Raw genomic sequence first — 20,616 nt, 5'->3', positions numbered from 1 at the left:
CACTTATTTATCTTCTGAGAAATGCACCATTAGGCAATTTTATCACTGTGCCCACATAATAAAGTGTACTACACAAACCTAGACGGCATAGTCTACTACACACCTAGGTGGGCTATATGGTATAGCCTATGGCTTATAGGCTGCTACAAACCTGTGCAGCATGTACCATAGTGAATAGTGTGGGCAGTTGTAACACATGCTTAGTATTTGTGTAGCTAAACATATCTAAACATAGACAAGGTATTGAGCTGACATCGTGGGGTCTATGACATCACTGGATCATAGGAATTTTTCAGCTTCATTTGAGATGATGGGATCACCATCCTGTATGCAGTCTATTGTTGACTCAAATCTTGTTATGCAGCATAGGACTGTACTAGCTTTCCTAGGGATGCCATGCGATCCATTTATGGCCACTGAGATGTAAATGAAAGTGTGTGTGATGGTTTTTGAAAAAGATTTTGCTTCCTTATGAAAAGAAACAAAAAAGAGCCACCTCTCCTACTTTCTGTCTTTGGATCTGAACCACACAGCCTCAGGACAAAAAAGCCAACATCTGAGGAAGGTAGATCGGAAGAATGGGAAGCATTTGGGATCCTTATCTATGAGCCCTGAGCTAACTCTTGGGACTACCTACCTGCAGACTTTCTATTACATGAGATTATTTATATCTTTATGTCATATATTCTGTTACTTGCAGCTGAGTGCACCCTGAATGTACTACTGCTTTATTTCTTCGTTTTCTATCTACTGCATTGAGCTCCATAGAGCAAGGAATTGGCCTATTTTTTCATTGCCATATCACCAGTTCTTAGAACACAGCCTGGTACATAGTTGATTCTTAATAAATTTCTGTTGAATGAATAAATGAATGAAAGAATGCATGTCAATAACCTTAATTGGCCCTCTACTTCTATAGAATAAAGTCCAAAGGCTTAGTTGGTATTTAAGGCCCTTCATGATCTGGCCCCAATCTATCTTTGCAGGCTAATCTTTTACCTTCACATACCACACAACTCAGGAAAGCTGGGCTACTTCCTGTCCTCCCAAATATCCTGTCTTAGTCCTTCTGTGCCGCTTTTACAAAATACCACAGACTGGGTCATTTATAAGAAACAGAAATGTATTTCTTACAGTTCTCCAGGCTGGCAAGTTCAAGATCAATGCACTGGCAAGTTCAGCTGTCCGGTGAGGGCTGCCTCCTCCAGATGGGAAGAATGTTGTGTCTTCACATAGCAGAAGGCAGAAGCGCAAGCCAGCCAAACCCATGTGAAGCCACTTTTAAAAGGGCCTTAGTCCCATTCAGGATGGAGTCACCCTCATGGCCTACTCACTTTTTGTAAGGGCCCCACCTCTCAATACTGTCACATTGACAACACCTGCGTTTTAGAGGGGACCCATTCAAGCCATAGCACAGCCCTCATGCTTTTTTGATGCAGGACTTTGACTCCCTGGACTGATACATGCTCCTCCTCCTCCACCTCTCCACTTTTCTCTCATTCTTCAAGCTCCAGATCTTCTCCCATAGCCCTTTCTCCAATACCTGTCAGGAATAAATGTCTTTTCTATTCTGTGTTTCCTTCTTCTTTGTGCCTTTATCACTCTTACACATTTATGATAACTCTTTGGTGTACTCATTTCTATTAGATTAGAAGTTCCTTGAGGCTAAGAAATTCACCCTTCTAAGAAAAATACAATGTTGTACCCTAGTAGGTGGCTAACACATTTTTGTGAGTGGAGGCATAAATAGTATTAAAGTGAACACATGAAAAATTTCCATTTTAAAAATAATTTAGACCCAGGAATTGGTGCAGACTGTCATGGAAGCAGAGATCAGGAGGAGAAAGAAGGGAGGGAAAGAGACTTGTTGGAAGTGTTAGGAGCAAGCACAAATGTCTTTTCTCTTGCCGATGATAGCAAAGTTCTTAATGGAAGATGATCCCAATCAATAGAGCCAGACAGTTGATTTATATAATGGCATCAAGCTGAAATCGTGGTCTTCACATCGTGTTGTGAAAGGGGAAAAGGCTACCAAGACTGGAACAGCCAGGGGACTCCACAAGTAGATCTGTGAGTATCAGTCGGTGGTCATAAATATGTTTCCCCACCAGCAAGCCACGGAAGAGTTCAGAGAGCAGCCTGCTGGAGGCTGGTCGCGGAAGACTGACGGTGGGGCTAGTGAGGCTGCTGTATTTTGGCTGCCGCTGCCGCTGCTGCCACTGGGCAGATACCGCAGTGAGGGGTCTGACCGCGCTGAGTGCTCTCGGGAATCTGGGCTCTGGCTAGGAATGAGAAGTTAAGAGAGGGAGGGCTGGAAGGTGGGCAGGGCTCACCAAGGAGCTGCAAACCCAAACGAGAAATCTAGGGAGCAAAAGGAGAGGAAAGAGTGAGCTTGAGCCAAGACATCAGGCCAAGTGGAACTGGAGGAAATGTCATCATTGGTAAAGGAGGACTTGGAGAAGAAACTGTTTAAGCCACTCTCGCAGAATCTGTACGAGTTTATTGAAATAGAGTTCTCCGTCCAGGACAGGTATTACCTCTGTGTGTCAGGTAATCTGTTCCTTCTGTTATCATTTCAAAAAGCAAGTCACCCAAAGATGCTTGGATGATAGAGGGAATTTTATTTTTTGTATTTATTTTCCTATACAGCACGTGCACCTTCTTCTGATGAGAACTTAACTATGCCAGGTTTAAGAATTTGGGTTCTACAGAATTTTTTTTAAGTGTTAAAAATGAAAGAACAAAACATTGTATTAGAACATTTTGGTTAATCGTGGAGAAATGAAACTGATATGTACTTCTCCTGATTTGATTATTTTGTCTCCAATCGTTTGTTTAATTCATTTGCATGGCATGGAATTTTATCGTGTAAGAGCTCATTTTTAAAAATGCAACAGAGAGCTGACCGTATACTTTTAAATACGTTGGAGAATAGAGTTATACAGCACCATTTGCAACCAGTCTGGACAACCGGCATTATCCCTTTTCATTCTAGGAAAAAAACAAAGCCTTAGATTTTCTTCCGAGGGCTTTAGACTTCCTGGTGGTTTATTTGAAGAGAGAAATTATATTTTAAAACTTCTTTATCTTATAGGAAGTGTGCTCACAAAAACAGTAGCTTAATGGTGAAACTAGTTTATGAAAATGGAACTTTAAGGATTAGAGCATGTTCTCCAAACTATTTAACTAAAATAAAGATTTTACCCTCATGTTTCTAAAATTAATGAAAATTGTCCAAAGCTAGAAAAATGATTTTACACTTAATTACGATTTGCCTAAACTGTGATTTCTGTGCTGAATTTAGACAGGAATGCTCATGCCACTATTGAGCAGAATATATAGCACTCCCTTTTCTTGGTCTATGCCTTTTAATACTTTTCAGGGGCTTAGGAGAAAAGAGCTTAGAAGCTTCGTGTTCATTGTGGACTTGCCTATCTAAGGCACACACCCATTTTCAGAAAACAACTTCTTATAATTCCCTTTCTGATAATTGACTTAGAAGGCCTTTTCAAAGTTGCTGGGAGGGAGTGCTGTAAGGGAAATAGAATGTCTTTAAAGAAAGTGCCAAGAATTTTTTTAAATTCTGTCATTTCTAATAAATATAGTAATATTTACCCAATAATGGCATTAGAAATATTTATCTGACACTTTAGCATATTTTGCTATATAACACAAAGTATAGAGGGTATTCTAGTGACATAAAAAAATTAATTGACCCAGGAAAAAGAAATTAAACATTTTAAAAAGTCAATTTAAAACAATTTAAGAAACTATACTGTATCCTAGCCATCACATCACTGTATCTTAAAATATTTTTACTGAATATATTAGAGAAGATGCTTATTCCAACATTAAAATGTAATAATTGTGTACTTGTTGTAATTTCCACTTTCTAAAGTTGATTTCTCACCGGTAACATTAGTATACACATATTTTTGAAGAAAAACATGAAAAATTAAATAATCACAATAATTTATATATCTAACTTACCAAATACATCTTAGTTTCTCCCTCCAAATTATGTAATTAACTAGACTTGTTCTATCTGACATGAAAAAAAAGTCTCCTAGATTTAAATGTTTGGAAATAATTCAATAACTCTGTCATGTAAGAAGCAAGGAAAAAACAAGATCTTCTCAGAGATGAAGAAAAGAAGACCATATTGTGCTATTCTAGATACAAGTTAACTTTATAAGCCCTATCAGTTTACTAACTTCACGACTCTCTTCTACATCACATCCATCAATTTGAGAGCACTTTCTCTAAATGTAACACTTTTTTATGGCAATTAAAAATACATTTTGCTGGAACGGTAATTTAAAATAAGTCAGCGTGTTGCTTGAATAGTCTTGGCTTTGACCATGCTGGACTCAGACAATTTCCATTGGTAATGAATCAAACAGATCACATCACAATTGTTGAGACACGGAACTCCGTACTTTGAACGATGCCACCTTCATGGAGTAGAGTCATATTATGATTTCCTCTTCATTCCCTACAATCTAGCACTTCTAAATTTGTGAGACTCACGAGTCCAGTGTAGTCAAATTCCATCATGTATTTTTTCAATTAATGAAAACATGTTTAAATATGGTTAAGCTTTCTATTTATCTGACCAGAGTCTCTTTTGCAGGGGTCTCGCAGTCAAAGGATTGTGACTTACCATTAAATCTTGATATTTACCTGGTTGATGTTAAAACTAGATGTCAAAAACTCAAATTTCCCTTTCTGGTTTGCTAGGATGTACATGGGGGATTTCCTGGGACCTCAGCCCACTCCCACCTTAGGGTTTGCATAGTCATTTCTCCCTGGGACTAGCTTCCCCTACCTAACATTATCACTGGAAGTTAAAAGCAGCATCTTCTTATAAAGGAGGAAGGAGCTCTGTTATGTGCTGGAACTAGAAAGGGATAAGTCACACGTGCAATGAAGAGAGTACACGTGAATTAAAGAAACGCTGAAGGACTTGACACAGCGTATTAAGGCATTAGCCAAACCTGGATGGAAAGTAACAGGGCATAGTGGAACAGACTTTCACACACTTGGAATCAGGCAAACTTGGTGTGAAACCTGGTGCTGTTTTGCCACCCACCAGCTGTGAAATTTAGGGCAAGATAATTATGCTCTCTGGCCTCAGTGGTGACATCTCTGAAACGGAAATAAAAACGCTTATATCTGCCCACAGTGCTCCCTGTTAAATTCTTACTAGGATAAAACCAAATGTGATACATTATATTCTAAATAAATAAAATTAAATTAAGGTTATAATTTTCAGATATACAGAAAAAATAATTTGCCATTAAAAATATGCTGAAATATATGTTTATATATATATTATAAATACATATTTGTAGTAAAAACAAAATAGTAAACACGTGTGTATATTTAATATAAAATGAAAAATTAATATATTTTATATTATATTAATTTAAAATTGTATGTATATTCAGATGTTATTTTTCAGTATTCTCATACCTCTAGAAAAATATCTTCCATTCATAGATATTAATCTGAAAATAAATGGCGTTTGCTAGAATTATAAAAATAATATGCATAAATTCTCTATACATATTGTTTTTTAAGCCATACCAGAACTTCTCTGTGAACCAAAAAATTTAATAATTTTGTCAAATAATTTACAATAAGAATGTTAATAAGATTGTTAAATAAGAACAAGTTAACGAGAAAAGGAGGTTGCTAAAAACAATTTTAAAGACTTCATTTGGTACCACTGCTGCTATATTTGCGAATTCCCAACATCTTAACAACAGAGCACAACCTAAAGAATTTCTTTCTTTAAGTTGTCATTTCAGGAGATAATAGTATTGTCTGGAAGAGGTTAGTTTAATTTTTCAGCTGTGAATTGAGAATAAATTATCCTGATACATAGTGTTTTGAAGAATTAAACATGGACTAAGGTTTAAAAAGTTTTCGTATAATTAACGATGTTATTAGCAGTAGTAGAATAACAATTACGCAGGCCAAAATATATCCAAACAGCTATACATATGTTCTGATTATAGAGCCAAACATAGTTTATGTGTATATTCTTTTTTATTTTTCAAGTTGCAGGTTTACTCAAGGCTGTTTTTTTGTTTTGTTTTTTGAGACAGAGTCTTGCTCTGTCGCCCAGGCTGGAGTGCAGTAGTGCGATCTCGGCTCACTGCTGTCTCCACCTCCTGGGTTCAAGCGATTCTCCTGTCAAGGTTGTTTTGCTACACAATAATTTAGTATCTTCCCTTTCATGACCTATAATACTTCCTTTAATAAATATGAATAGATTTGGTTCTGTGACAAGACAGAAATCTTGTGCTCAAAAGGAGATCACACTTGAAGAAATTCTAATTTGACGGTGTTTATTATCCTCTATGTTAAAAAATTATGAAAAGAAGAAAGGTAGGATTGATTTCCAAGAGATACATTTTATTAAAAAATAAAATACATATATCATAAAATTCACAAAACTTCAGAATTGTCAAATGGGGAACAGGCCTTGAATAAAAAGGTAGGTTTTATACTTTAAAATTCTTGCTCTTTGTCTTCTAAAGGTAGGAAAAAAACACTTTATTATTCTTGTTCAAGACTCTCTCTATATATATTTTGTTCCGGTCTCTCTCTCTGTCTCTCACACACACACATACACACACACAAACACAAGATGCATTTGTGGAATATCACTAAATGTCTCTATGGAGGAATTTATTTTAATTTAATTTAATTTATTTTGTTTTTTTGAGACAGGGTCTCACTTTGACACCCAGGCTGGAGTGCAGTGACCTGATCTTGGCTCACTGCAGCCTCAACCTCCAGGGCTTAGGTGATTCTCCCACCTCAGCCTGCTGAGTAGCTGGGACTATAGTCATGTGCTACTATGCCTGGCTAATTTATTAGTCTTTTTTGTAGAGACGGGGTCTCACTATATTGCCCAGGCTGGTCTCGAACTCCTGGCCTCAAGCCATCCTGCTTCAGCCTCCCAAAGTGCTGGGATTACAAGCATGAGCCACTGTACCCAGCCCTGTGGAGGAATTTAAATAAAATATTCTGACTCTCCAAATCAGGGTAATTGTAGGTGAAGGTTACAGTATGGAAATGATGAAGCTCCCATTTGAGTCCTCTTGTTACCTTGCATTTATTGTGAGTTAGTGTTTGGTTCTAAAAGGGCCAGTGGCTTGGATTTTAGAGTGGGGATATTATCATTATCTCTAAAATGAACAACTCACATCACCATCATCAGTTAGTAACTTATGAGACAGATTCTCCCAGTGGCTAATCTATTACCTTGGAGATCTAAATATGGAAAGATCTAAATGTGGCTAATCTATTACCTGGGAGAGCTAAACTCCAAGCCATTTGCCTCATTTGTAGAGTGAATAGGAACTTGATTTCAGAGCTTTGAAGGGGAGAAATATTTAAAATATTTCATTATTAGTATGGCATTATTGATGATGCAATAAAAGGGATAGCCTATCATGTAAAGGCATGCCTGCTGAGTGCCAGGCACACGTCCATTTAGTACCATTTATATTAATCTTCACAACCACCTTATGTGATAGACAAAATTCCTGTTTTACAGATGAGGAAACCATAGGTCACAAGAAGTTAAACATAGTCCAAGGCCCACAGGTCATAAATCTAAATCTAAAACCCAAGTTTTTTTCCACTTTACCACATTGCTTCTAACCAGTAAGAGTAGATGCTTTTCTTAACACATTTGCCGGCCACTATGGTAAGTCCTTCACATATTTTATCCTATTTGCCACATCTATACATGATAAAATTGAAGTACACAGTAGCTAAATAACTTGCCCAAGATTATCAGCTCATAAGTGACTAATGGAGGCTTTAAATGCAGGTCCACTTGTGCCAAATTACTATGCAATATTACTTTTAGTAGGGGCACTGAGTAATGCTAGATTGGAGCTCATAAAGCCAAACCTTGCATATGTCTCGTTGGATGTCCCTTTTCTCTTGGTGCTTCTATTCCCACAAAATCACTTTCCTTCTCTTTCATTCTATCTCCCATTCTGTAAAAATATCAGCAACTCATGTCCTTACTTGCTTATAGCCCATCTTTTTCATTTTAAAGACACTCAGTGCAGCACAAAATTTGATTTTAAAAAATATTTCTAAAGAAAAATGTTACATGAAAACTCCTCTTTTGGCCATGCATAGTGGCTCACACTTCTAATCCCAGCACTTTGGGAGGCCAAGGTGGGCATCTGGATCACCTGAGGTCAGGAGTTTGAGGCTAGCCTGGCCAACATGGTGAAACTCTGTCTCTACTAAAAATACAAAAAATAGCTGGGTGTGGTGGTGAGTGCCTGTAGTCCCAGCTACTCAGGAGGCTGAGGCAGGAGAATCGCTTGAACCCAGGAGGTGCAGGTTGCCATGAGTCGAGATCGTGCTGTTTCACTCCAGCCTGGGCGACAAGTGTGAAACTCCATCTCAAAAAACAAAAAAGAAAGAAAGAAAGAAAATTACTCTTTTGATGAAAGCAATGATAGCCTTCTCAGTGAACCCAGACAGCACCATATATAACATTTCACTATCGCTGCTTTTCTGCAATATCTCATAGTAATTTCTCTCCATCATTTAACTTAAATGATGAAAACAATTGTATAACAATACGACATAAAAGAAGAGTTGTTTCTTTAAAGCATTCTGTGCAACTTACTTGTGAGCTACTGTTTTCTTCTATTCTGCCAAATTATATTGGATCATTCGGGCAATGTTCCTTCCATTTAGCCTCATGAATAATAGTGACTATTTTATCGTGGTAACAGAGGCATTTATTAATGACAAAGTTTATTTTAAAATTTAAAGTGAAAATAAAGTGATTGGCATGAAGTTAAAATTATAATTCTGAAAATGCTGATTAAAATTAAAACTGGACCAGATTAACTCTGAAGTTCCCTTACACTGTAGATATTATTCACTAAATCATAATTCAATAACGGAAACTCTGATGTAACTGAAAACAACTCTGTAACATTTTGATTATATAAACACATTTCTGTTTTAAGACAATGTGATAGGTTTCCACTTTGCCACTGCATTAATGTGGATACGGCCATTTAATTTTAGCTGGCAGCAAAGTTCAAGTGTGGAAATTAGGGATTGGGTTGACTCCAGGCTGAGTAGACTTCTTTGGCTTGTGGCTAAAGACAATTCTTGGAGCCTCCTTAGCTACAAAGGAAGCTGTTTTGTCAAAAGGTTAACTTTTAAAGAATGCTTTTTTATTTTCTTAGTTTGGTGTTAATGGGACACTGACCATTAATATAAGAAAATGTGATGACTTGTAGGACTCACCTTCTTCACGTCTCTTCTCTCCATTCCCCACCTCCAACCTATCCTTTATGGAAGATCCCAAAAGAAATTTCTGAAATGTAAAAGCTCAGTCTGTCCATTCACTTTAAATCCTTCAGTGACAACTTCTCTCTCTTACACAGATAAATGCATGACTTTCAGAATAACCTTTGATCTTCTCAGCCTGATATTCTAGACTCCTCAGGGACTAGTCTTGCCTAACTTGTTCCCTTCCACCTGTCCACCCTCAAACCTCATGCCAGCAGTACCAGATGCTTTTAATGACTTAAAAATGTCAAGTATTTCATGCCTTCGTGTGAATGCTTTTCTAGAACTACCTTTACCGCATCTTCATTCTGCTAACTTCTACTGCCCTTTACAACTCAGGTTACCTCTCTCAGGAAGCTCTCCCGGACCCCCATTTGGATGAAGACATCCTTCCTCCACGTTCCTTAATTACTTTGTCTATTTCTTCTTTGCAGAACTGTGAGCACGGGTTTTCTTTCTGAAGACCCCACTCCCTACAATCTCAGCGACAGCAGGAATGATGCCTTATGAGAATTAATGTTTTCAATTCCTAACACAGTGCTTGGTATAAAAAGGGCACTCAAATATTTATCAATTTAATGAGATGAATGAATGGCCTACAGATGACCATAACATGCCTATCATAACACGTAGACGAGGCAGTGGAATTTGCTCAGTGAAAATACGTTTTCCATACCTCCCCAACCCCATTCTCTCCCACCCCCTAAGCAGCATGTGAGACAGCTAGCTGGAGCAAGAACATAATCCTTTGGTTATGGGGTACAGCTTCTTTCTGGGCATACAACTGCCTCCTGGTGGAGGAGAATGTCTCCAAGATCTTGTCCTTAGTAAGCATGACAGATTCAAGTGTGCCTCCACTTCACCACCTCTGCCTAATAGCTTTACTTTCAATCCTTTCATCTTCCCAAGGCTAGCATCTACATCAGTGGAGATAGAACCTTTTTAGTGCTAGAGAAGGATAGATGGACCAGAAGCCCACCAACTTTGGCACACTGTCAGGGGGATCACAGTCTCTAAACTAGCTCATTGACCCCAAGCTAAGATATTCTGCTTGAGGTCCTCTCCAGAAGGTGTGCCTTAGTCACTTCCTCTGCCTCCAAAATGTACAATCCCTCCTTCTCCAAACTCCTGGAATATGTGATCTCAATCACAGCCTTTAGTCTTCATTCCTATTATCTTTGTAAATCCTACCTAACCTTGAGGCTGGCACACAATGTGCACTCAAATAGTGTTGGTGCATGAAGGAGTCCTCTGCAGAAGGAGTCTTCTGCCCTCAGCATTCTAGAGAAACTGCCCTCATGGAGGAAATTCATGATCTTCTTCCAAGTCAGATTCAGTGCTAGGGCTGAACTCTGCCTTACCTAGTAAAGGGACTTCATGGGATAGTCTCCAAACCTTTAAACTTCACTATTCTCTTGATTCCCATAGCATTACACACCTGGGCCTGTCTCTCAGACGTCTTTCTTGGCATCTATTCTTCTTCTCACTTTCTCTCACCTCTTTCCTCTGCTCTTTTCTCTACAAATTTGGTTTGGGAGCCAGGCATGGTGATTCTCACCTATAATCCCAATACTTTGAGAGGCAGAGGCAGGAGCATAGCTTGAGGCCAGGAGTTTGAGACCACTATCGCTATCACTATACAGTGAGACCCATCTCTACAAAAAAAGATAAAAAATTAGCCAGGCATAGTGGCGCATTCCTGTAGTCCCAGCTACTCAGGAGACTGAGGTGGCAGTATGCTTGAGCCCAGGAGGTTGAGGCTGTGGTGAGCCATTATCATGCCACTATACTCCAGCTTGGGTAACAGAGTGAGACCCTCTCTCAATATGAAAAACAAACAAACAACAACAACAACAACAAACTGCCCTTGAAAACTTTTCCACACACAAAAAAACCCAAGTCTGTATCTCCATTCCTAAACTACAAAACTTCCATCTCATTCTCTTTTGAGATAATTTGTGGCTACTTCATCTGTGTGTCAAAAACAAAACTCATTTTTCCACCCAACCAACTCACCCTCTCTACTTTCCTATTTGGGTTTGTGTCCAGTGTTTGGTTTTCATCCAGTGTTATTTCCATCCAGTGTTATTTAAAATCTTACTTGGATTTTCCACTTCTATATCCATGACCCACGTCCCATGCCCAGGTTACTACAACAGCCTCTTAAACAAAACAAAACATTTTTAACAGTTACTGTAAACCAGGCACTATCTTAAGTTCTTTATATATTTTGTCTACTTTAATCTTTACACCCTATGAATTTGATTCATTCTGATGTCTGTTTTACAACATAAGAAAACTGAGGTTTAAACTCTTTAGAGATTAAATCATTTACTCAGACCATGCTGTTCAGAGGTGGTGTCGTGATTTAACTCCAGAATGTCTAGTGCCAGAACTCACTAAGCTGCACTGCATTTTCCAGGGTCCTCCAGTTCCTCTTTCATTTCTTCTCCCAGGTGTTCTGTACATCACTGCTGCCAGAAAAAATTCTTCTTTAATAGGGCACCATTTTATTAGCCTTTTGCTACAGAAGGAGGGAGACTTAACGAACAGGTATTGCTACATGAGCTTTCGCTGACCACCCAACACAGTGCCTTCTTCTGAGATTTGTCAGACTGCTCCCACTCCTTCTCCTGAGGACTGAGCTCCATCATCAACTCTCAGCTCATCTGGCTGCCTTGATTTCAGTATCACTGGCACCTTCAGGCAATGGATGCTCCGTTTGCTAGACCCAATTCTAGAGCCCTTACTATAATAGGTCAGCCTCACATCACTCCATCCAGAAAAGAGAATTCAGACACAGGTCCAAAATGGTTTCTGTTGCATTTCAAATCCAGAGTCTTTCAAAACATTTTCACAACCTTCTGTACCTAGTGAATCCTATTGCCCACAAATCTTAACATCAACCAACCCATGCAGTGCACTTTCTTTAATTCTACCTGGTGACGTTAACTTCTGTTGTGATGCATTTCCACATGCTGTCCTTCACCTAGAAATGTCTGCAGTATGACCCTTGTCTTTTCAAAATTTAAGCCTTATCTCAAATTCTATTTCATTTGTAATTCCTGCCTTAACTACTCCAATCCTTTCCCTTCTCAGAACTCATTGAACATTTGGTCTGCTCCACATTACTTATCTTTCACTACGATTATACTGTGATGTATTGTTTCATGTCTACAGAGCTGGGAGAGCATGTCAAAGTGATGCCTTCCAGAACCAAGAGAGAGTCTTCCCTGCCCCCCAAGAAAAAACTCCAGAGTCATTCTTAGAAGACAGAACCTGCTTCCTACTCTCTAAGTGACATTACTCATCTTGAAGGGAAATCCTAGGCATTCAATCCCCACCTGCCACCTCTTTACAATATGCTATTGTATGTGACATGTGTGTTAGCCTTGTCTCCCCAGTGAAACCATAAATTTTCAGAGGACAGGGACCATGTCTTTTACTTGTATCCCCTGTGGCATCTATTACAGTTCTATCACATGAGTAGCAAATACTCAGTAAATACTCCTTTATTATAATAACTCATTGATAATTTTCAACTTAAGAGCTCTATGCTCAAATATTGATTCTTCTGATGTGTATATATAAGACTAAATGATTTTAAAACCAAAAAAAAGCATTTCCCTCATTTTGTTCCCACAAAATAAGCAAAAATATTCCCATATCTTTCAAAGTATAGTACTAAAACCTTTTGTGCAAGTGGCACATTTTGGATACTAGAATTTGAGAGACACACTTGAGAGGATTACAATCTCAAACAATACCAAGCAGGTTAACAGTAGCTGTGATGCAAGCATTTCTACATTGTAAGTCTCAGAGCGAATTTAAAGGCAAGTGTCCACAGTTACTGCAGTATTTGCTTGGTCACTCACTCTTCAACACTGTGTTGCTGGAAAGCAGTACTGTTTACTTCCATGACCTCACTTTCTTATATTGTCATAAATTAAAATTCTAACCTGTTCTGATAAACACTTGGCACTGAATGTATGCTAAGGCTAAGCCTCTTATTTCCTGCCCCAAGGTGAACACTATTCTCTACCACAATGCTCAGAGCTCAAAGCACACAGCTCAATGTTCTATTTAACAGACATTACTGTGGCAGTATGTAACCACAACTGTAGCAAAAATAAAGTTAATACGTTGAGCAAATTTGGGTGCATACTGTGAGGATTCAGATACATCAGGGCTCACAATTGAGGTGCAGCTGTAATACGGGTTCAAGGTCATTTTATTAAAAGGGGATACAAAAATACCAAAAAGTATAACTTGAATAATTTATTAGCTTCTAAGAATTTATGTAAACTAAGTATTTTTCTGTCCTACAGTGACCAAAAAGGAAGAAGTAAAAATAATCATGGTGAAACACTACAGAATAGGTTTAGATGAAAAATATGAAGTAACAAAAAAGTGGTCTTTGAACGATCTGAAGATGATTGATGGAAAAGAAGCAGATACTGTAAGTGTTACATTTTATAAGGAGATGTGGAATCAATATGCTGGAGATCTTTATGTTCAATATCCTGCTTCATATATTCGTGGCATGTACTAAGTGTTAAGATGACATTATATTGTTCATAAGTGGAATGGTTTAATCTACTGGGATGATGTACCGGTTTTTTGGTTCTGTTTTTATGAGTTTCAAGTGGAATTTTGTCTATTAAATTTAAAAGCACCTTTCCCAAGGGCCTCTTAACAGGTAAACACAATCTACCAGTCAATTCTGAAAATTTAAATGCCATTTTTCCAGATATATGATGCTTCTACCATCACTTTCTCCCCACCACAATTTCCTCTATAAATTTAGGGGATTCCTTCCCTCATCCTCACATTTTACCGTCAGCAAGCCCACTTCATCCTCTAGAAGGATGGAAATCCTGTAATCTTAGAGTTGAAAGGCGAGAAAGAGTAGATACTCCAATCTCTCCACTTGAGCCCTGGCAAGTGATTTTCACAGTCTGTTCTTGAACTCTGCTGTTGATGGGGAACCCTTCCCCCTTGAACTTTCTACATCCACAGTGCTTACGTACTGACTCCTGAGGCTTCAAATGTCCAATTACCTTTAACTGCTACCCAGATTTCCCGTTGAGTAAAGTCCTATTGACTCTCCGCCCTCATACACTCATTATGGCATGGGTGGAAATGTATTATAACCGTAATCCTACAAACTGCAATTGTTGGGTTACTCTGTATTCCCTCTAGATGGAGAGCTCCTTAAAAATTAGGACCATGGTTTTCATCCTTTATCGTAGCCTGATAGATGATAGGCACTCACTAAGTCTTTGTGGTATTATTGTTGAATGAATTAGAACTTTAAGCTCATTTATTTTTAATCTTAATAAATGCCATATTCTTCACTTGGCCTATTATTCCAACCTTTAAAATCTTCTAATATCGTTATTTTTTAGTATCACTATAGTATGATTCAGATTTAATGAACACAACATTTAGGACTTCATCCAAGTCAATAATAAAATTGATGAGGCAGGCAGGGCCAAGTATGTACCTCTAAATCATTGATGGTTACCGTTACTGCTACTAGTAGTACTGTTACTTGCTACTACCAATATTCAGTAAACTTTTATGAGGTGCCAGGAGCCAAGCTAAGCTCCTTTCATGTATATTTTTACATAATCATCATAAAACCTCATGATTTAGATTCCATTATTCCATTTTACAGATGAAGAAAATGAGACTTAAAGAGATTGACTTGCCCAAGGTGACACAGCTATTAAGTGGTAGAGCTAGACTTTACCCAGAAATCTATTAATTTGCCTTCTTCGGATTGGTTGTTGAAAGTTTCTACAAATTTATATATTCATTTATTCCTTCATTAATTTATTGAGAATTTATTGTATACCAGGCATTGCTAGGCTCTGAGGATACAGTAGAGAATTAGCCAAAAGCACTTATTTCTGCCCTAATTATTCATCTAACCTGAATATCTAAAATTTGTCGTTTACTAAAATCAACATATACTATCTACTGTTACTTTGACTTACCACCTTACAAACCTTTTTTTAAAAATTGATGTGTTTGACATGACTTCTTGGCAAAAGAATGCTGGATTTCATTGCTGTGTTTCCTAAATATTCATGTAACGCTTTTCTGACAATGTGTTCTACCTAAATGTTTGATGCTTAGGAAATGGTTAAATATATCATTACGTATTTATATGATAGAATGTTATACAACTGTTATAAAATAGGCTTCCAAAAGAATATCTCAGAACACAATTGTTCAGCCACTTAACAAGTTTTCTAAAAATCAGCTAAATATAAAACTTTTCTAAAATATTATGTCAATTTTGCATATTTAGTTTGTCATGTTATTGAAATATGAATCTTAATATTTTTACAAAAAATATATGTCACTATATGTATATGTGTATATATGTATGTGTAAAACAAACCAGTACTTTAATAAGTTATCTCAGTGATAAGATTACACATTTTTTAACTATGATTTTATTTTTTATATTTTTCTGTACTGTCAAATTTCTATAATACTGCATTTAATTTGATCAGAAGTGCATGTCAAGTTCACTAAGCTGTAGTTTCAGGAACTATCCCCACAAATTAACTATCCCCACCAATCTTTGGCCCATTTTCCTTGTCTTTTTTCTCCAGCTCTCAAATATTACCGATGTTATCGTTGGTTTTTACAAGTTTGTTCAATGCCCAGGATTGTATTCACCAGGACTGTCAATTTAGGCTCATTTCAAATCAACTAACTGTGGTCTATTTTTTCCTCACTTTTCATGGCCTTTAATTCCATCCCAACATTGTTGATTCTTCCCTTTCCAATTTGAAGATTATTATCTTTCATAGTAAACAAGATACAAAAGATAAGCTGAGTATTTCTGGTTTTCTCATCATTTTAGGACTTAAAATATTAAATTGCCAGAAGAAAAACCATAATATCCAAAGAATAGTTCTTTGCAAGATTTATTTTCTACGGATGAAGTAAAAATATTCTGACTGTTCTAGGAATTCCTATTTCTCTTTTTTGGAATCAAATCCTTGGGGGTCAGCATTTATTACATTTTTTACATTTACATGATTGCATTTAATTTATAATAAATTTACATTATTTACATTATTACATTATTTACATTATTACATTTACATATCAATAGCAATGATACAGTTTTATAGACAGCAATTTTGAGCCAAAAAGTTGTCAACTTTAAAATGGAATGGAATTGAAATTGAAGTCAATTTATAAAGCAGAAATCAAAATGACTGGGGATTTGGAGACTGACTGGTGCAGCAGGAGACAGGATGATGTAGCAAAAACTGAGCTTGTGCTGATTGAGAGTTTGAGTTTTGTCCTGGCTCTGCCAATAACTAAATGTGTGACCTGGACTTCATATCTCTGGAAACTACTGTGTAATCCCAGCTAAAAACAGGAGATCAATAAATGATTCCTGAGATCCCTTTTAGTTCTAGCATTCTATCAAAAGAGAGAGAGACAGAGCCAGGCAGATTTGTATCCTATGTGCATGCATACTCAGGCTCCAATTATTAGGCTAAAGAAAAATATTACTCTTCTGCAAGTATCTTAAAGGCATGAGGGGTATTTTCTATCTGATGAGGAGCAAATGTTTGCAAGAGAAAACTCCCTAAGGAGCTTGATTGGTATCTGGTGATGCAATGGATGTGATTTTTCTTTATGGAGATTCTTGGCAGAATTGTCTTTCAAGCTGTAGTTATGAGCACCAGAAAAAAAAAATTTTTGAATGTGACTATAAAAGTGCTGCACTTAAAATCACACCACCTTTATACGTTGTTTTTAAAGCATGATTATGGTTTTTTAATTTTTATTTTATTTCTTTCTTTTTATTTCAATAGGTTTTTGAGAAGCAGGTGGTATCTGATTACATGAATAAGTTCTTTAGTGGTGATTTCTGAGATTTTGATGCACCCATCACCCAAGCAGTGTAACTATACCCAGTGTGTAGTCTCTTATCCCTCACTGCTCCTCCCACCCTTTCCCTGAGTCCCCGAAGTCCATTGTGTCATTCTTATGATTTTGCATACTCATAACTTAGCTCCCACTTATGAGTGAGAATATACGATGTTTGGTTTTCCATTCCTGAGTTACTTCTCTTAGAATAATGGTCTCCAATTCCATCCAGGTTGCTGTAAATTACATTATTTCTTTCCTTTTATGGCTGAGTAGTATTCCATGGTATGTCTCTATATATATATATAAAAAATATTAATTATATATATATATAATTATTCCTTTATCCACTGGTTGATTGATGGGCATTTGGGCTGGTTCCATATTTTTGCAATTGCAAATTGTGCTGCTATAAACATTCATGTGTAAGTATCTTTTTCATATAATGACTTCTTTCCATCTGGGTAGAAACCCAGGAGTGGGACTGTTAGATCAAATGGTAGTTCTACTTTTAGTTCTTTAAGGAATCGCCCCCTTCTTTTCCATAGTGTTTGTACTAGTTTACATTCCTACCAGCAGTGTAAAAGTGTTCCCTCTTCACCACATCCATGCCAACATCTATTATTTTTTGATTTTTTGATTATGGTCATTCTAGCAGGAGTAAGGTGGTATCACATTGTGGTTTTTATTTGCATTTCTCTGATCATTAGTGATACTGAACATTTTTTCATGTTTATTGGCCATTTGTATATCTTCTTTTGAGAATTGCCTATTCATATCCTTTGCCCACTTTTTGATGGAATTGTTTGTTTTTTTCTTGATGATTTGTTTGAGTTCCTTGTAGATTCTGGATATTAGTCCTTCGTGGGATGTATACATTGCAAAGATTTTCTCCCACTCTGTGGGTTGTCTGTTTGCTCTGCTGATTATTTCTTTTGCTATGCAGAAGTAAAAGCATGATTATGTTTTGTTTTTAACTTTTTTAAATGGTAATATCACAATCTTTAGGAACTATCATTTATTAAGCTTCACACTCGTTTATATGATCATTCTCATGTAAATTTCACAACAGCACTATCTAAAATAAGGAGAAAAATGAGAGTCAGATCAAATAAGCATTTTGCCCATGGAACAGTCAAAATAGTTGTCTAACTTTAAAATTCATGCTCTATTTACTACCTCCTGCAAGAATTTTCCTATTTAAAAATCAAATTGCAAATATGTAAGTTGCTTGTATATGATGTTACATACTACATGACAGTGAATTATTAATACTCTGGTTTGGTTTAGTCCTTCTCTGCCTATTTGTTATTTGGGGCAATGTTTGCCTCCACTTCTCCTTTCTTAGGAATACTTCAGGTCAGTTCAACACATACTTGTTGAGAAATTAGTAGTCATCATGCATAAGTACTAAGAACATGATGATAAATAATGCAAAATCTCTGTCTTAAAGGAGTCAGGAATTAGGCAGATAATGAATGTGAAAGCATTTTGTAAACTTTATAAATGCAAGGCATCGTTGTTACTGCTATTAACAGTAGCAGTTATTATTTTAACATATAGGACCTAGATCAGGTTTGGCTTCCACTTTTTCTTGAAATATTTCTGCTACAGATATAGCAAGAGCCCAGAGGCAGTCTTTAGTAAATTTGTCAGTTTCAGTCGAATGATTCAATGGTCCTTGCTATTACCTTCAAAAGTAATTCCTTGCTGTAAAACTTCAAAGACAGAAAATTGGTGATCTATAGCATGCCAATAGCTAGCTATTGTGTATTTCTTCCTTATACCTTTGAAATAGCACAATGAACCAACCTCCTACTAAAAAGGGAGAGAAACCTTTTCTATTTTCCAGAAGTCTGTGAGTTTATTCTCTGCTTTATTTATTCCCTACTCATCCTCTCCAATTCATTACATTGAGCAGACTTAATAACCACACAGTCTGAGGCACATTTTATGTGTATACTTGAAAAAACATAGATGCTTCAAAAATAACCTTTCTTATTGTTGATTTTTAGAAGCAATTACTTTGAAGTAAGTAGCTTTGGAAAGCCCATTTGTAGATTTTAGAAATATGTTTGATACTGATACTTTACAATCAATAAACATATCCAAGAGAATGTAAGAGAATCCAGGAAACCTAGCTACTTTCTTGGCTACAAACTAAATCATGTCTCTCATTCTCTTCCAGGACAATCCATTTTTTGATCTGCACTTCAAGAAAGTGTACAGTTTGGAAGCATATAGCTGTGCTTCTAAATATGCCTTTGCTCGAACGGTAAATAAGCTGAATCATGCATATCTTAAGAAGGACTTACAGATTGTGAACTTTGATTCTACATACATTAACGATGATTCCATTTGGTCTTCCAACAATAAGGATTGCTTGGTCCTTATGAGAATATGCTTTTATGCTTTCAATCTTGTGTGCTTGTCCCTATGTCCCTTGCCACTCTGAAGCTGTGTACCACGTTCCTTCATCAGTGACCTATGAAAATGGTTTCCCAAGTAAATACTGACTGTCATAATTTTGTTTTTCCCTTCATCAGTGATTATTATAATTTAAATAAAAATAAAGTAATGCTTGTGAATTGCAGTGAAATATATTTTAATGTAATCATTCAACATTCAAGACTTCTTGCCAATGTGATCCTTGGTAACTTTGGAAGGAACTGTGAGGTTTTGACTAAATTAGTATTCTCCTAAAGAGTGTGAAGAAAAACCTTAAAAGACCTAAGTATGTGGAAAAAGACCTTGTGTTCATGGATAAGAAGACTTAATATCATCAAGATGTCAATACTACTAAAAGCAATCTGCAGATTCAATGCAATTCCTATCAAATTTCCAATAGCCTTTGTTGCAGAAATGGAAAAGTTGATCCTCCAAATTCATATGGAATTTCATGGGGTCCCAAATAGATAAAGAAAAAGTACAAGAAAAAAAGTACAAAGTTGGAGAACTCACACTTCTTGATTTCAAAGCTTATTATTAAAGCTATAGTAATCAAAACAGTGTGGTACCTATATAAGGACAAACCTATAAACCAATGAAATAGAATTGAGAGTTCAGAAATAAACTCATACATTTATGGTCAACTGATTTTTGACAAGGGTGCCAAGTCCATTCAAAAGAGAAAGAATAATCTTTTCAACAAATTGTCCTGGGATGACTGTATATCTACATATAAAAGAATTAAGCTGGAACCCTACTTCACACCATATACAAAAATTAACTAAAAACATAAAACAAGAACAAAACATAGAGGTAAATCTATAGGACCTTGCATTTGGCAATGGGATTTTGTGACATCAAAAGCATGAGCCAAAAAAAAAAAAAAAGATAAATTGGACTTTATTA

The 20,616-nt window shown here is 36.7% G+C and overlaps 1 protein-coding gene across 2 annotated transcripts; it reads left to right on the top strand.

The window, feature by feature from the left end:
• Window positions 1-2,151: 2,151 nt before the first annotated feature.
• Window positions 2,152-19,855, top strand: EXOC1L (exocyst complex component 1 like). 2 transcript variants are annotated; one of them, XM_037989376.2, is made up of 3 exons: window positions 2,152-2,530; window positions 13,683-13,813; window positions 19,451-19,855. In XM_037989376.2, the coding sequence occupies exons 2-3, from the start codon at window positions 13,712-13,714 to the stop codon at window positions 19,715-19,717; spliced, it is 369 nt and encodes a 122-aa protein (XP_037845304.1). In that variant the 5' UTR covers window positions 2,152-2,530; window positions 13,683-13,711; the 3' UTR covers window positions 19,718-19,855. The 2 variants fall into 2 exon arrangements, with proteins under 2 accessions (XP_037845304.1, XP_007996856.1); XM_007998665.3 differs by having other exon boundaries at window positions 2,152-2,550.
• Window positions 19,856-20,616: the final 761 nt, after the last annotated feature.

This window comes from Chlorocebus sabaeus, chromosome 7 (genome assembly GCF_047675955.1).
Source record: "Chlorocebus sabaeus isolate Y175 chromosome 7, mChlSab1.0.hap1, whole genome shotgun sequence".
Classification (NCBI taxonomy): Eukaryota; Metazoa; Chordata; class Mammalia; order Primates; family Cercopithecidae; genus Chlorocebus; species Chlorocebus sabaeus.
Note: the sequence above shows the minus strand (reverse complement) of the source record. Positions and strands in the feature narration are given on the sequence as shown.

Coding starts and splice junctions, on each gene's coding strand:
- EXOC1L (XM_007998665.3), top strand. CDS start 2,430: ATGTCATCATTGGTAAAGGAGGACTTGGAGAAGAAACTGTTTAAGCCA. Junction 2,551..13,682: donor GTATTACCTCTGTGTGTCAG/GTAATCTGTTCC, acceptor TCTGTCCTACAG/TGACCAAAAAGGAAGAAGTA. Junction 13,814..19,450: donor ATGGAAAAGAAGCAGATACT/GTAAGTGTTACA, acceptor ATTCTCTTCCAG/GACAATCCATTTTTTGATCT.